General features: G+C 58.7%; 1 protein-coding gene across 4 annotated transcripts; it reads right to left on the bottom strand.

The window, feature by feature from the left end:
* Positions 1 to 4121: 4121 nt before the first annotated feature.
* AMPD2 (adenosine monophosphate deaminase 2) lies at positions 4122 to 16176 on the bottom strand. Of its 4 annotated transcripts, none has more exons than XM_014835142.3 (18): positions 15692 to 16176; positions 10726 to 10856; positions 10359 to 10489; positions 9495 to 9563; positions 9295 to 9406; positions 8878 to 9064; positions 8504 to 8645; positions 8299 to 8388; positions 8088 to 8217; positions 7726 to 7920; positions 7515 to 7646; positions 7125 to 7288; positions 6722 to 6848; positions 6467 to 6630; positions 6097 to 6217; positions 5639 to 5812; positions 5345 to 5455; positions 4122 to 5190 (listed from the first exon to the last, which is right to left on the bottom strand). In XM_014835142.3, the coding sequence occupies exons 1-18, from the start codon at positions 15699 to 15701 to the stop codon at positions 4984 to 4986; spliced, it is 2397 nt and encodes a 798-aa protein (XP_014690628.1). In that variant the 5' UTR covers positions 15702 to 16176; the 3' UTR covers positions 4122 to 4983. The 4 variants fall into 4 exon arrangements, with proteins under 4 accessions (XP_014690628.1, XP_014690629.1, XP_014690625.1 ...); XM_014835143.3 differs by lacking the exon at positions 10726 to 10856 and adding an exon at positions 11015 to 11078 and having other exon boundaries at positions 15692 to 16165; XM_014835139.3 differs by lacking the exon at positions 15692 to 16176 and adding an exon at positions 14707 to 15657.
* Between the last annotated feature and the right edge of the window lie 82 nt (positions 16177 to 16258).

The following is a 16258-nucleotide window of genomic DNA, read 5'->3' as shown; positions in this document are numbered from 1 at the left end:
CTGCGAACGGGTTGGTATTCTCTCTGCTTTACGTGTCCCCCCCACACCTGGGAAGTCAGGGAGGAGGGGGCACTTGCACAGCTAATAAACGGAACTCAGGTTTCAAATCCAGGTCAGATTCTCATCTGCAAAATGGAGAGAGAAACCCCAGCCACACGTGGTCTTTGCAGAGATCTGGAGAAGACGCCTGTGGCAGGAGCAGGTGCTCTGAAGCTAGTTAGAGAGGCAGGAGGGTAAAAGGAGCCAGACTGAGCTGATGGCCCCCCCAAGTCCAGAGCGGGACTGCAGGCCAGGGCCGTCTACAGCCCTTTCCAGACCTGGCATCCGATTCTTGGAGGCCCCCCCTTATCATGACAAACATTCAAATGCACCCACATCCCTCATTAAATAAAACGCTTCTTTGCTTTAAATGTAAAAGGATTTTTATAAATTTGCTTTTGAAATTACTTGACTATGAGTAACTCATTTAATTTACTATTGGCTAGGATTTCTCTTCGATCATCCTGCATATTCTGGAACTCTTGCCAAAAATCCAACTTACATATTGTTTTCAATATAATGACATTTGTAGGATACCAAACTTAACAAATATTAAAGTTGACATGACTTTCTGTTGGTGTTTAGTTAAACATTTAGCAATTTTGACGCTGTCTTTTTTGTATTTTGCAGACCCCACAGTTTTCCCTTCAGGTCTCCGACGTTTCCCGGGCCTTTGAAGGGCGGCCGGCCCCTGCCTAGGACGAGTTTGCTCAAGAGGCCACGGCGCCTCCACCCTCCGTGTCTCCAGACACACCGGCCGCCCTTGCAGGTCCAGCCGCAAGGACACCCACCCCAGACTGTCCAGGGCATCCCAATTCGGGCAACGTTATTCTCATTTTGAAAACGAAGTGATTTGCCAGCGTTGGATTCAATGTGGTTTAATGCTTTATTAGAGTTTCGTATAAATACATTTAGAAATGAGGCAACACTTTGATGGGGCGAATGTTCCGCTGTAGGGTTTAGACATCAGGATCGCTGTCGCCCCAGCCGAGCCCTACCACCCCTTCCATCTGGCCGGCACTGCCAGCTGCCCCTGCTCCCGCGAACTCCCCCAGGAGGGGGCGCCGCGGAGGAGAACGGGGCGGGGCAGGTGCGCGGTGGCCCGGCGCAGCCCGCGATGTTGTGTGACTGGCAAGGGACGGTCCCGGTGCAGGTTCACTCAGGACCAGCCCCGGAGGGCAGACTGCACTACGCGGGTTTGTTTGTTTGTTTCACTGCACTGTTTGGGGCCTTTTAAAGCGGATCAATTTTTTTAAATTACCTCGGCAGCCCGCTGTCATTCCCCTCTCCACGGAGAGGCGGAGGCCCCGGTCCCGACGACAGGAGGAGGGAGGACGCTGCCTCCTTCACAAAGACGTCCACCCACACCTCCCAAGCAGGTCACTAAGAGGCGCAGGACGTGATTCCCAAAAAAGGAAGGAGGTGGAAGGGCGGAAGGGGTTAGGGAGGCGGAGGGCAAAGAACTGATTTTAACCGCCGGTACACACTTTGATTCATTTCTACCAAGAAGCAGTAAAACAAAAAGAAATTTATGTCTTGGACCTGATCATTTCACTCATGGGCATAGACTAGGGGAACAATCTGTAAAGACTTATATGCAAAGATAATAATAGCTAATATTTATTGAGCACGCACTTAGTGCTTTTTATCCAATGACGGGATTGATTGCATGAATCCAAAATCAAACCGTGAGGAAAGTGCTATTATTATCTCCACGAAATGGATGAGGACCTGGAGGCACAGAGAGGGTAAGTAACTTGCCCAAAGTCACACAACCAGAAAGCAGTGGAGCCAAAATTCAAGCCCAGGTATTCTGTCTCCAGAGCGAACGCTGACAGCCACATTAGGCCATAGTTATTCTTAACAGAGAAGAACTGTGATGGTAAGGTATGGTGAGGCTCACCTAGCACATTGAACAGTAATGAAAATTTATAATTATAAAGAATTTGGGGGTTTTTTTTGAGGAAGATTAGCCCTGAGCTAACATCTGCCGCCAATCATCCTCTTTTTGCTGAGGAAGACTGGCCCTGAGCTAACGTCTGTGCCCATCTTCCTCTATTTTATATGTGGGACACCTGCCACAGCGTGGTTTGACAGTCTGTAGGTCCGTGCCTGGGATCCGAACCAGCGAACCCCCGATCACCAAAGCAGAATGTGCGAACTTAACCACCATGCCACCAGGCTGGCCCCTATAAAGAGTATTTTAATGAAATTTGGAAGGACTTGTTAAAATACTTTAAAGCCACTCAATTATATACATATGATCTCAACTCAAAAATGCCTTTTTAAAAAAAGCTCAAAGGAATATATAAATATATAAAAGTATATTAATATATCTCAAGCATGCAATAGATCAGCAAATATTTGTTGAAACTGGTAGATGATGAGCGGGCTTTTCTTCTTTTTCCCATTTTTCTCTATTTTCCAAATTTCTTTAATGAAAATTATTTTCTTTTCACATAGGAAATAATATTAAGGCCTTACTGTTTTATAATTCTTCTTCCCAATAAATTTTTGAGAGAGAAATTTCTGAGAAACTGAAAATCCAGAAGCAAGTTGTTTAAAGAAACGTCAGGCTGGGGGCGGGGGGGCATTGCTGAGGTCTTTAAATTGGTAATATTCTGAGGGCTGGGCCTTAGCACACATTGAGAAGAATGTACAAGGGGTAAGAAAATGGAACACAGGCTTCTGGTCTGTGACAAATTCGATGAGGAAATATGGAGACAGGCAGTTCTTGCCTTCAAGGAACCTTCTAGAAAGACCTTCTAATCTCACTTCCTTGCTTTACAAATGAAGAGAAGAGACAGTGCATTTTGATCATTAAATACATTCACCTCCTTGAAAGTAAGATCCCTTCACCCTGGAAAAGCACCATTCCTCTGGCCGACAGACGAGGCCCGGCACGGGGTGGCAGAGCCCCCTGTGCTCCCCTGGCATCCAGGTTTTGCCATGGGCCTCTTGCACCTCCTGAGCCTATTTCCTTAACCAGAAATCAGCCAAAATTGTACGATCTCCAGCTCATCATGCAGCTCTAACTTTCAGTTCTATGATAGGTAAATGGCTAGAACAAACTGGCAAGAGATGCCTTCTGGAGACCAAAGGACCCTGGATGATGGCCAGGAGCGAGCCTGCCTACTATCCCTCAGGAGAGCTTCTGCCCAGAGGTGCTGGGGGAGGTGCAGACACGCTGTCCTGTCCTGCCCCAGAGAGAGGAGGGAGTGAGCTGGCACAGACGCAGCAGATGCGCGGCTCTGCCCCCCCTCCCCAAGAGTCTCCTGCCGGAGATGGGGTCGGGCAGAGCAAGCTGACAGGAGGGGAGGAGAGGCCAGCCTCCCTTGCCCTCACCAGCCCTCAACTACATAGGCCCATGCTGTTCTAGGGTGAATTGTTTCTGAAGCCGCCAGCCTGTCATCCTCCCCACTCAGCGGCAGCAGCAGCAGCAGCAGTAACATGCTCCTATCACCAACCCAGGACTCTGCACAGCACAGGGCACATTCCACTTTCCTCCTTTACCTGGGCAACAGACTCTAGCCACCTCTGTGCCCAAGGAGCTGCTCCAGAAATCGTGTATTAAACACAGGACAGAAGCCAGTTGGCTAAGCCTGCACTCAGAAGGCACAGGCTTGCTCCAACCCCTTGCAAGAGAATCTGCCAGGGAGCTGACAGATTTCCCCTGAATTGGACTCTCTGAGGATGGGACCTGGAAATGGCTTTTAAATAAGCTCCCCAGAAGATCTTGATGTCCCCAGAGTTTGAGAACCAGTGGCCTCAGATCAGCTTGTAAGTGCATATTCCTACATCTACCACACTGTCCCAAGAGGCTGAAAGTGGGCGGAAATTGTCCCCTTCAGAGGGGGAAGGCTAGATGAGGGCTTGGGGGCAGCAGATGGGTCCCCGGTGGGCCCCTCCTCTCCCCCACAGCTTCCTTTGTCAGTTTCCAGGTGCACAAGCACACACAGCCAAGCCCAGTCGCTCCCCTCAGAATTCGCTGTACCTCCATCCACAGTGCTCACGAGGGACCCGACCTCAGCCACCACCCACCATGGCTCTCCCTTTCCCAAAAGAGACCCCCACCTGCCGCATTACTTAAATAATCTTTATTTCTCATGCACTAGGAAAGATGGGATTGTATGAAACACTGCATTTCACAGCAAAGGCCTCGGTCCAGGACACAACACAGGGGACCAGCCAGGGTCCAGGTCTGGTCAAAATTCTGGGGACCATACCAGGAATGCCACCCTCAGGGCTGGTGGCAGATCCAGGACCCTCCGGCTGCAGTGGCCCCAGACATGGCACAGGGTGGCTGCTCCCTCCCACAGAAGCACACGAAGCTGATACCAGAGGAGCACGTGGACCGGAGGAAGGACGGAGAAGGCTGCTGGCAGTGACTTGGCAGAGGTGGTGGTCCAGCACCTCCGAGGCCCGATTCCAGGCACCAGGGCTGTGACTGAGCTCTCAGCCCAACTCTAGCCACGCAGAGCTTCTGGAGCCCGCAGACCCCCGGCAGCCCCATGCCTGCAGCAGACATGTACAGGCTCCACCCTGACTGCCCCTCAGGCACATGAACCAGGTGGGGGCCTAAACGCAAGCCATGGCCAAAGCTCAGACTTGCCCAGGCAGGACCCTAAGGGCTAGAGGGGCCAGCCCCCCACAACCATCCCTAGCCCCTGTGGACAGCTAGGCTTCAGAGGATCCTGAGACAGGGCTACCAGCAGGGCAGCCCTCAAACCTGGGCCATCAGGTGCCACATGAGCCAAGACAAGGGCAGAGCCGATCCTGGACACCACTCTCACTGGGGTGGCACAGGGACAGATATAGGTCAGAAACATGCAGGACAGAACAAAGAAGAACGGACACATGCAGAGACCAGAGCAGGGTGGGAGGGGTCCAAGGACAAAACATGGCCAAGATGCTGAGACGCAGTGGGCACTGTGCGGGCCAGGCTCACTGAGGCCCCGGGCTTGTGACACCCATCTCCTCTGGGATGGTTTCCAGCATCTCGCTCTGGATGGCCTGCGTGATAAGTGCCAGCTCCTGGCACAGCGTTTCGTAGCGGTAGCCCACGCGGATGTCCGGCACATTGGTACGGCGGATGTCGTTGCCCTCGGGGCCCTCCTTGGTATAGTTGGGTCCCAGCCAGTGGCTCTTCACCTGCAGGGGGTGGGGATGACGGGCAGGGCTGCAGCCAGCTCTGAGGGGCCATACCCCAGCCCTGAACCATCCCAGGGCCAGGACCCCTGGGACCTTCCCAAACGCAGAGGAGGGAAGGAGAAGGGATGCCACAGTCCAGGCAGGCGGGGGGTACCTTGTGGGAGAAGCCGCTCATGAGCACACTGTTGCGTGCCAGCTCACACATGTCACAGGAGCTGAGCTTCCACACCTGGGTGGCGATGCTGTACTCCTCCATCAGCGGCTCCTGCACAGGCCAGGTTCTCTCAGACAGGCGCACATGGCCTGCCAGGATCTTTCCCTGTGGCACTTGCCATGTGGCATGCTGACTCCGCCATAAGGGGTCAGCACCAGCCCTGAGCCCCCCAGTGTCCAGGCATCCTTTGTGTCCCAGGACACCCGCCCACGTGGCTGCCCATCAGGTTCTGACCTTGGTGAAGTGGAACTGCAGGGGGTCATCAGTGGACAGCGAGACCATGAGGCCACGGGACAGGTACTCAGGTAGTGGGTTCCGGTGGTAGCTGAGGAAGAGGCTGTTGTTGCTGAGCGGGGACATGGCGATGCCTATCTGGGCCAGGTAATACAGGTACTGCAGGACCGGGGCCTGGGCAGGCAACGGGGATGGGGGGCCTGTCAGGTGGCCCCAAGGCTGGGGAGGACACCTGGTTCTGGGGGGTACAGGCCACACTAGGGGGAGTCCAGGCTGGGCCTGATGTGCAAAGGGTCAGTTACAGCCAGAATCCAAGCTGGGCCTCAGTCTGGAGGCTGGGGTGTGGAGGGGTCCTAACTGGGGGCTGCGTGAGGAGGAGGACCAGTTGCTGAAGGGGCGCGATGGGTTGGGAGGAAGGTGAACAATTGGGAGGGGAGGCTGGGGGTGCAGCCCCTGACCTTGCGCAGAAGCAGCCCGTGCGAGATGTTCTCAGCCAACATGAAGGCCGACACCAGGTGGTGGATGGGCCCAGCCTCCCCGCAGTGCGGCCTCAGCACAAATGTGTGGAAGCCCCTCTGCCTGAGGGGCATGAAGACAGTGTGAGCTGCTGAGCCCCCACCCACTGCCTGTGAGGGCCCGCACAAGCGGGCAGGGCAGACTCCAGGCTGTGAGGCATGAGCCATGGAGCCCTGAGGGCAGAGAAAGAACCCCTAGGGTCCATGCGTGGGGGCAAGAGGTGGGTCAGGGCTCTGACCGCCCCAGCCCAGGGCAAGCCGACAGCAAGGTGTGCGGGGGGAGGTGAGAGACAGCGGGGTGAGAGAGGCGCACCTGCGCAGGCGGTTCAGCACGGCCATGTTGGCGAAGGTGTAGTATAGGTAGTAGGCATAGGGTGGGTTGTCCTCCTCCGCCCAGGCCTCAGGGAGGGGGCTCTCCAGGTTGAAGACGTGGTTCTCAGGCTTGGACTCATCATCCACACTGTCAAAGCCATCCACCTGGCACGGGATCCTGGGGTCAGACCCAGAGCTGCAGCCGGGCCTGAGGCAGGTCGTCCTCCCCACGCCCAGCCCTGTGCTGCCCCCTCACATGCTCCAAGAAGAGGTGCAGCTCCGGGTGGCTGGCAGGGTGCACGGTGGCCTCAAACAGTGGCAGGAAGATGTTCTCCAGCATCTCCTGGAAGTTGGCCAGCTGGCCCTTGGTACGGTACACATCACTGCAGGTGAGATAGGCACATGCAGGTCAGGGCCCATGTGAGGACATCCAGCAGGCCAGTAAGGGTCAGGGCTTGGCCCGAGGTCACAGAAGTGGTTTTGCACCATACTGGGTGGGCCAGGCTGGGCAGACCATGGGTGGAACCAGAAGACCCTTCCTTCTACTCAGATGGCTCAGCTGGGATGGGGGAGGGTCACCATCCCAGGAGGACAGGAGGCAGACCCTGGCCCCTTCAACTCTAGTCCCCATGTTCCCTCCCACTCCCAGGGACACTCACAAGAGGCGGGGCACCTGCACGAGCCAGCGCACATTGGGAGAGTGCACACGGTGCATCACAGCCCAGCGTGCCAGCTTGTCCCACTCGTCTCTTGAGCGCCCATAGATGGAGAGCCGCAGCTCCGCATTCTGGTATTTGCTCTCCTCCAGGTCCGACATGACCTCCTGAGAGACACAAATGGGCCAAATGTCACACTCAGGCTGCCCATCCATCCCTGTCTTTGCAGCCACCCTGTGTGCTAAGTCAGACCTCTTTATGCCTCCACCCACCCACCTCACCTGCCAGTGCAGGCCTCCCGGATACCCAGGCTCTCGCTCAGTCAGGGGGAGGGCTTCCCAGGGCCAACGCTGTCCCTGTACCCAGTGGGCCCTGGCAGCCACTCCTCCTCACCTTGATGATGTGAGCAAAGTATTTCCCAGAAACTCTGTTGTCGGTCTTGATGAAGATCTCTCGGAGAACGGACTCCCCAATAGGGTTGTATTTGGCATTGAACTTGTCAAAGCGATGGAAGGTGTTCCTGTCCTGTGGGAGATGGGCAGGCCCAGTTACCCCCGAACCCCCGCCCACACACTGACCCAGCCCCTATGCCGCTGGAACAGACCGCGTGCACATCAAGCGTGTCCACACTCAGGTCGTAGGCAGTGAGATTCATGCTCTCGAACACCTCCCGCAGTGTCTGCTCGCGGCCCTGCTCCACGTGCACGATCTCCTCCAGGTGTCGCTTCATCGCCCGCTTGATGAAGCGCAGCAGATGCTTCTGGTTCATGCAGGACGAGGCATGGATGTGCGTGTCCACCTGGGGTGGAACAGGGGGCTCCTGGGTCCACTGGAGGCCGGGAAGGTCCACGGTCTGGGCAGTGGGATGGGAGAAGATTCTCCAAACTGGATGCTGGGTGGGGAGCCCAGGCCCTTGAGGAGGCGGCTGGGCAGAGGTGTAGGGTCGGGCTACAGGTGAGGGCCCACCTTGCGAATGTTGTAGAAATCTCGGTGTGGCACCTTCTTCTGGGCAGCCAGCTCCTTCATCTCGTTGAGCAGCACATGCATCTGGAACTTGGAGCTCAGGTATTGCAGCCGGCGGTAGCAGAATGACTTTCTGGGCAGGAGGAAAACCAGGCAGGGTTCAGGGCCCGCAGGGAGGCTGGAAGGGGAGGGTCTGGGACAGGCAGGGACTCACATGGGGCCGTTGATAATCAGGGCCATCAGCACATTGACGTCTGCCACAAATTCCTGCAGGTCAGGGTATGGCAGCTCCACCTCTGAGCAACTGGCATGTAGGGGAAGCTTGGGTGAGGAGAGCAAGGCCAGCCCTATGGGCCCTCCCGAGATGCAGCACCCCCCCCCCCCACAGCTTCCCCCAGCACACCCCACGCCCCTCTTACTGCTCATCGGGTTCCCTGCGGGTATAGACGTGCATCACGCCCCGCACCATGCGCAGACCCAAGCCCAGGTCCCCAGGCATGGTGCTGGGCTCACAGTGCTCATACGGGTGCTGTTCCAGCGCAGGGGGGTGTACCGGGGCATCTGCAGGAGTGGGAAGGGTGGAGTCAGGGCAAGACTCTTCCAGGCCACCACCCACTGCTCAGCCCAGAGGCCCCGCAGAGGGTGAGAGACATCAAAGGCCCCAGCAGGATGGCTCCTGCTCCTGCCTCTGCCCCTCGTGCACCAAGAGGCTGGAATGAGCCTGGGTGTGGGAAGAAGCAGGCAGGGCAGAGGGTCCTGGGCAGTTGGAATAGGGCAGGGACAGGGGTCCCACCAGCGGACACAGGGGTGTCGGGGCCCTGCTCGTAGGTCCGCGTCTCCAGAGGCTTCTCCGCCAGCTGCTGCAGGTACCGGCGGGTGGTGGGGCAGAAGCTTTGAAGCGACAGGGCCATGTACTTCTCCCGGATGAAAAGAGCCCGCACCACACTCTTGGCTGCGTCCAGGAGGTCTGTGAATGGTACCTAAAGACACGGACATGTGATCACTCTCCTCGGTTGCTGACCCAGATCAGGCTTGCTCTCACCTCCTCCCTGAGGCCTTGACCCCAGAAACACTCAGAACATTTTGTTCCCAGCACATCAACTCGCTCCCAGCCAGACCCTTTGTCCCTCCAACTTTTGGAAAGAGAAAAACCCTCCGACCCCCGACGCCCCCAGCTCTCCAGTCTCAGGGATCCCATTGGGACACTCACTCCACACTTCTCCTCCCCAGAGATGGTGACCCGCTGAAATTCTCTTTCCAGCACGACATCGCGCTCCCGCAGGCCCCGGTCGCCCTGTCCCTCACCCTGCTCCTTGTAGAGCCTACGAGGGAGGCGTACAAGGTAAGGGTTGGAGCCAGCACTGGGACAGGCCCAGCCCTGCATGCCCCACACCCCTCTGTCCTCCTCACTGGAGGTCCGATTCACTGTCTGTCTTCAGGAAATCTTGCTTGGCCCGAAGCAGGATGTCCGGCTCCAGCCTACAGGTGAGAGGGGCGAGAGGTCAGGCAGATGACAAGGACCTTGCTCCCAGGTCCCTGCGCTGTGCTATGTACTATGCATGTGTTAGGTCACTCACAGTCCTCTAGAACCCTGCGCTGTGGGTGCTGTTCTTGCCCCACATTAGAGATGAGCGAAGTGAAACAACATGTTCCAGGCCCCACTACTAACCAGAACCCAGCAGCCTGACTCCAAAGCCTGTGCTTCACACTACTGCTCTATGCTGCCTCCCCAGTGGTCCCCAAAGGGAGGACGGGATGGGAGAGGGAAAAGATGGGGCTCTGAAAGCATCCAGGTGGCCACAGAGGGAAGCTGGGCAGACTACCCTGGGCCCCTCCCCCCAACCCCACACTGTCTGCCTGTGCCCCCCACCACTCTAGGGCTGCCTGGCTGTGTCCCACCCCACTGTCTGGCTGTGCCCCTCACTACCCCACAGCTATCTGGCTGAGCCCCCCGACTTTGTGCCCCCCACAACCCTGCGGCTGTCTGGCTGTGCCCCCCACTACCCCACGGCTGCCTGGCTGTGTTCCCCCCAACTGTCTGGCTGTGCCCCCCACCATCCCACGGCTACCTGGCTGTGTCCACACACACACACACACACACACACACACTGTCTAACTGTGCCCCGACACACATACGGCCTGGCTGTGTCCCCCTCTACAATGTCTAGCTGTGCCCACCACACTATCTGGCTTGTGCCCCCCAACCCTGTCTGGTTGTGCCCCGCCACCCCACAGCTGCCTGCCGGGCCGGGCCAGGCCAGGCCAGGGGCTTACTTGACATCCTGGCTGATCTGCCGTTCCAGCCGCTGCCGCCGCTCCTCCAGCTGCTCAATGGGGCTCTCCTCGGGGAACTCGTACGGGGCGCTACGGAGCTCGCTCTCAGCTAGGGAGCGGCTGAACAGCTCCTGGTGGGAGGGAAGGAAGGGTCAGTGTGGCCTAGCCCTCAGCCCCTGGGCCCTCCCTTGCAGAGTCTGGGGATGCGGTGAGGGCAGCAGGAACTGGGGGTACCTGGGAGAAGCTGGGAGACCAGGGCACAGCCAAGCGTGAAGTAAGGGGACGGCTGAGGTGCTGGGGTGTGGGAAGCAGAGACAGGGCATGGGGACAGCGGTGGGGGGACATGGGGTGAGGTGCCAGGCGATACCTCGGCGATCTCCTTGCATTTGCCATCCATAGACGTGCGCAGGTCAAGCGGGAAGTGCTTGAGGCAGGGGGCAGGGCCTGGCAGGGATCGGGCAGACTGCAGCGGAGGGGCCCCCAGCCCACCCCGAGCCTCTGTGAAGACAGTGATGCCAGGGTCAAAGGGTGGAGGGCGGGGCCTGGGCGCACTGGAAGCCCAGGCCAGCCCCGGAGACAGGCCAGGGCCTGGCAAGTAGGCAGTTCCTCTCAGAGGCTGAGGAGTGAGCCTGAGTGCGGCTCCCAAAGGACCTCACCCTCAGTCTAGCACCGGACGCCTCACCCATTCCAGGCTCAGGCATGGGGGTCCTGAGTCTGCCCCTAGAACAAGTGGACTCACTCACTCCAGGAATAAGACTCTGAATCCTGGCCTAAGGGCTACTCCTTCAGGCCATGAGAAACTTGTGTGAGTACCTCCCACAGGCAGGCACACGCGTGTACACACACACACACACACACACTCTGGGCACTCATGAAGGAGCTGGTGGCCATACTGGCGATTCCCAGCCCACAACTTCCAGGGCAGACAGTCCCGGATCCGACCTGTCTCTGGCCTGGCAGATCCTTCTCCCAGAGGACCAGGGCCTGTACCTGATATCCTAGACCTAGAGCACAGGGAAGCCACAGCTGCCACTCACTCTGCTCTGATCTGGGGACCAGCCCTCAAGGGAAGAGGAGAGGAAGTGGAGGACCTGGTTGGCAGCAGGAACCCTATCTCCTCCCCAGAGACCTGCCCTCTCCCCCAGGACCCCAGGGCTGCCAAGATGTTGCCTAGCCCCAGCCTGCCCCTCCTACTGCTGGCTGCCCCTCCAAAGGGAGCCGCCACAAACAGTCTGCGCCACTCAGAGGCCCTAGGATCTGGGCCGGAGGCCCCAGGGAGGGCCTGGGGAAGGGAGCTGCAGAAGCCAGGGTCTCTCTTCCTGGAGAGCAGACTCCTCAGCTGCACCACCAGGAGGCCAGCATTCAAGGCCGTGAAGCTGCTAGTCTAAAGGCGCTGCCTCAGCTCCCAGCCCACCTTGAAGGACCCTCCCTGGGCTTGCCAGCCCCACCCTCCCAGCGGGAAGCTCCATACCCAACGTGGCTTCCCAGCCAGCTCTGGGGGGTGCGCCCTTCCAGCACCCTCCTTTCCCCTCTCTACTGTGGCTTAGGGACGGATTGGTGGCTCTGCCCAGGTAGCACACCTTAAAGTCTCTGTCCCCACTTCCCAATACCCCAGAGTCCAGTCCCAAGACTGGACAAAGGGTAGAGAAGGTGCCTGCTCCAGATCCAGGACCCAGCCCCCACTCGCCCTGGTGCCTGCCTGGGTCCTACCTGCGGAGTTCAGGCAGTGCCGGCCAGCAGCCCTGTGCCCCTGACCTGCCTGTTTGCGGAGTGGAGCTGTAGCCAGTCCCCCAGGACAGCTCAGGGGCCCGGCACGGGCTGTACCAAGTGCAGCTGCAAGCAGGGGAGACCCTGGAATGACGGCAAGCAGGGGGCTGGAGGAGCTCAGGGGAGCCCAGAAATCAAGGGAAGGAGCATCAGAGTTTGGAGATAAGAGGAACCCCAGAAATGAACAGGGCCTTAACCTCTACCAAGCCAGGGCCCAGGCCAAAGTGGGGCCCCCAAGGGGGAGGAGCAGGGTAGGCTGATATGGACAAGGCAGGCTAGCAGGGAGGGGCCAAGCCTCCTTAAAATGCACTGGCCTGGGGGACAGTGAGGGGGTAGGGCTTCGCTGGCCAAAGGGTAGGAGTAGGGAAAGGAGGGGCCAGCAGCCCTCATCTCTATACCCAACAGCACCAGGCCAGCTTCCTCTGCCCGGTGGCCTTGTCTGCTCACCACTGTCCTCTGGGCCCCCGACTATGGGCTCCCTCAGGAGAGAGAGGGCTTCTGCTGGGGAGAGGAGCTGGCTGGCAGTCGGGGAAGTGGCTCAGTCCAGGTTGGAGCTTCTCTGCTGCCCAGGGGGCTGGTTCATGGCCCCCTAGACTGCCAACTCCTGTTCTAAGCCTATCATCAGGGACCGGCCAAACTGCCCAGGAGAGGCTTGGGAGAAGGGAGACTAGAATTTGCAGGACTTGAGTCTGATTCTGTTCCACTTACTGGCAAGTCTCTGCCTCCTGGAAGTTTCAAGTCCTGTCTACAGTGGGGTGATAAACGGGTCCTGCCCTGCGTAGCCATAGCTGTCACAGAGATATGGCTCTGCAAGTGTTCTGTGGAACACCACAATCTGCGATTATGAACTCCTGGGACCCTCCAAACACTTCCCACATGTAGTCCCACCTATTGGGGAGGGTGGGAAGTTCTCAGACCCAGCACAGCCTAGGCAACTGAGCAATGAAGGGCAAAGAAGAGAACAGAACTTGGCAGGGGTGGAGATGGGGGGGTGACGTTATCTCTTACTTTGAAAAGGGCAGAGCAGGAAGAGGAAGGAAAGATGGGAACCTGCTCCGCCCCCAAGGGATAAAGACAGAGCCTAAGGTCCTTGCTTGCCCAAGGACCCTGATCCTCCACAACTCCTCCCCAATTCTAACCCCCTCCACAGAAGGCCAACCACAGACCTCCAGGCTGGTCTGTATCGCATCAGGAGGGGTGAGCCACAGGCCCTAATCTCAAACCCCTCTCCTAGCAGGGTGGCCCAGGGCCTCCACAGAAATGCTGGGGTGACCGTCCTCTGAGCCTGCCAGGCTGCATTGGAGGTGACACACAGGAGGAAGCTTCACACTACCTGAGGCCAGGCCTAGAAGACCCAGCTGCTTGCTGGTCCCTTCTCCCAGGGTCTGTGCTGCAGCACCATACACAGACTCACACGGGGGAGTCGACCAAAAGCCAGAGGGGGCTACTCCCACCAACGCCACGATTCTTGCCACTCCATCTACGCTCTTGACCAGGAGCCCCCTCACTCACTGCCAAGACTGCCTCTGTAGGCAGAGAGGTGCCCAAGGCTTTGACCTACAAGTATCAGATGCTCCCACCATGTGACCACTCAAAGGCGTACAGATCTAGCCCCAGGGGACACGCCCCCTGGATGGCATAGACCTCAGGCCAGCATCTTCAACAGCATCAGAAAATACAGGAGGTGATCAGGCTATAGGTATAAACAGCTACTGGGGCTGGGCAGGGCGAGCGGTGAGGACCAGCTTGACCCAGTCACCAAAGTGGGGATGGTCTTTCCTTAGCCACAAGGCCTGGGGGCAGGAGATGGCAGGTAGATATCCCTCAACAAGCACAGACCCAGGCAGCTGGAGCCCTCAGGGAGATGGCACAGCCGCACCACGCTGCCTGCTTCAAATGGTGCAGAGATGCCGACCAGATTGGGAGCCGAACCAAAGGGTACAGGGGCACACAGTGGCCCCAGCCTGAGCCCTAGCACGATCCATCCCAAGGACACCTCATACTTCTGAGGAAGCTCACAAGACAGACCAGGAGGGAGCAAAATAGCAAACGATAGATACAGCTGAACTCCAACCCTGGGATGCCGGCAGCCATGAGTGCCCTAATGTCAGGCATCTCCACCTCTCCCCCACAGTGAGAGGGTTCGTGATTTGGGGTCCTAGAAAAAGGAACTCACTGCAGGAGGACAGCCTAAGCCTGCCTGGTAAAGGCACAGCTGTCAGCAATTTGCCTGCCCAGTCCGCAAACCAGTCAGTCCCACACATCCCCCACTCCATTCACACACACTCCACATGCAAACAGTCTTAGCACATCCACACACTGACACGTGTGCAAACACACCTCTTGGTACACCCACGCCCATCCTCGTTAGAGGACAACATTCCCAACAAAAAAATTTGTCGCCCTCCACCCCACCACCTCCCAAGTCAGCTGTCCCAGGGACCGAGGATGAGAGGCCCCACTGCAGAGAGGGTGCAGGAAAAGGGCGCCTCCACTCCCACCCCTGAGGGGACCAGTGGCCTGGGCGGGCGAGAGGTGATGGGGCAGAGCCAGTGCCGGAGGCCAGGAGGCACACACTCACCTGGTACTGCAGAGGCGGCCTGCAGGCTGGCACGCTTCTTAAAGGGATATTTGGCCTTGGGTTTGCCGGGGCCGGATGGATAGGATGCCATGGCTCAGGCCGCGGAGACGGCGGGGGGAGTCTGAGCCGCAGCAGCCGGGCCTGGCTCTGCCACATCCAACCCCTTCCTCCGCCCCGCCCCCAGCGGGAGTGACTGATGCAGGAAGCAGAGGCCCCGCAGGCGGAAGAGGCCCGGGCCACGATTTCTGAGGTTGTCTAGGCAACCTGGAGGAGGGGGGCCTCCATATCCACCCCTTATCCCTCCCATCCCTTCCTCGGTCCCTGGAGTGTGACTGATGGTAGCTGGGCCAGGGCTCTGGAGTGGAGGTGAGAAAACAAGATGGGGAAGGGCCAGCCCCCGGCACTCCATTAACCCTCTCCAGTGCCCTCGCCCCTTACCAGGGCTCCGGGTCAAGGGAGTCAAAGTCCAGGCTAGCTGGTCCAGCCAGCCTGGGAGAAAAAAATAATAAGAAAGGGAAATGCAGCACGAGCTTCCCCACGCTCAGAACACATGCCTCTCAGGGCAGGCGTGCTCCGTAAAACCCCAGCCCCTCTGGGGCAGAGCCCTCTTTTTTTCTTCTCTATCTGACCCCCAGCCCCAGGCGTAGCCCAGGTCTGGGAGGATGGGGTAGAACAGAGAATCCCAGCCCAGGAGGGAGGAGCCTGTCTTGGGAAAATTCCACTGTCCGGCAGAAGCTACCTTCTAGGAAGGGGGGAGGCCAGGAGGCAGGGGCTTCTCGGGAGTCTGGGAAAGCGACCCCAGCGTCTTCTGACGTTTCCCTCGGTCTTTCCACACTCAGGCTCTGCTCTCCCAGGTCCTCCCCAGAAGGAGCTGGCCGCCTTCCCTAGGTCTGCTGGCTATGCTGAGACCCCCATCCTCTTGTCACCCTGGCCACTGCACTTGTCTGTCCCAGAGACCCTCCCCCAACGCACGCAACACACTCACCTGAGGCCATTATGCCTGCTCCCCGAGGGGGACCGGCGAGGCTGCCCGCCAGGGTATGCACAGCCGGGAAGCCGGGGTCCCGACGGAGGACAGGAGGGCTGCGGCCCAGACCCCGGCCGAGTCGCTCCAAGGGCCCCGGCCCTGACCCTGAGATGGGGGAAGTAAGGCAGTCTTTCAAAAGTGCCGGCTGGAGGGAGGCGGCCCCCAGCCTACCCAGGCCGCTGCCCTGGCCTTGGAGACCCCGCAGTCCCGACCCCCAGCCCGGCACTCGAGAGGCGGGCCGGCCACGTGCTCCCCAGAGAGCGGGAGCCGGAGCTCGTCTGGGCGTCTCTCCACCCTCTCTGGATACTCGGGGCCGGACTCTTGTCGCTGGGCTGTGGGGCAGTCCGGCAACAGGTGCGACCCCATCCACACCTCACCGGCGCAGCCGCGCGTCTCCGCGCGTCTCCGCGGCCTTCGGCCCAGCCAAACCCGAGGCCCCGCCCCGGCCGCCGGCCCCGCCCCCGCCACTTCCCTTCTTCCCGGAGCCGCCAGGGCAGCCGCCTCTCCGCGGCCGGCCGGGCCGAG

The sequence above is a fragment of the Equus asinus genome, chromosome 16 (genome assembly GCF_041296235.1).
Source record: "Equus asinus isolate D_3611 breed Donkey chromosome 16, EquAss-T2T_v2, whole genome shotgun sequence".
Lineage (NCBI taxonomy): Eukaryota > Metazoa > Chordata > Mammalia > Perissodactyla > Equidae > Equus > Equus asinus.
Note: the sequence above shows the minus strand (reverse complement) of the source record. Positions and strands in the feature narration are given on the sequence as shown.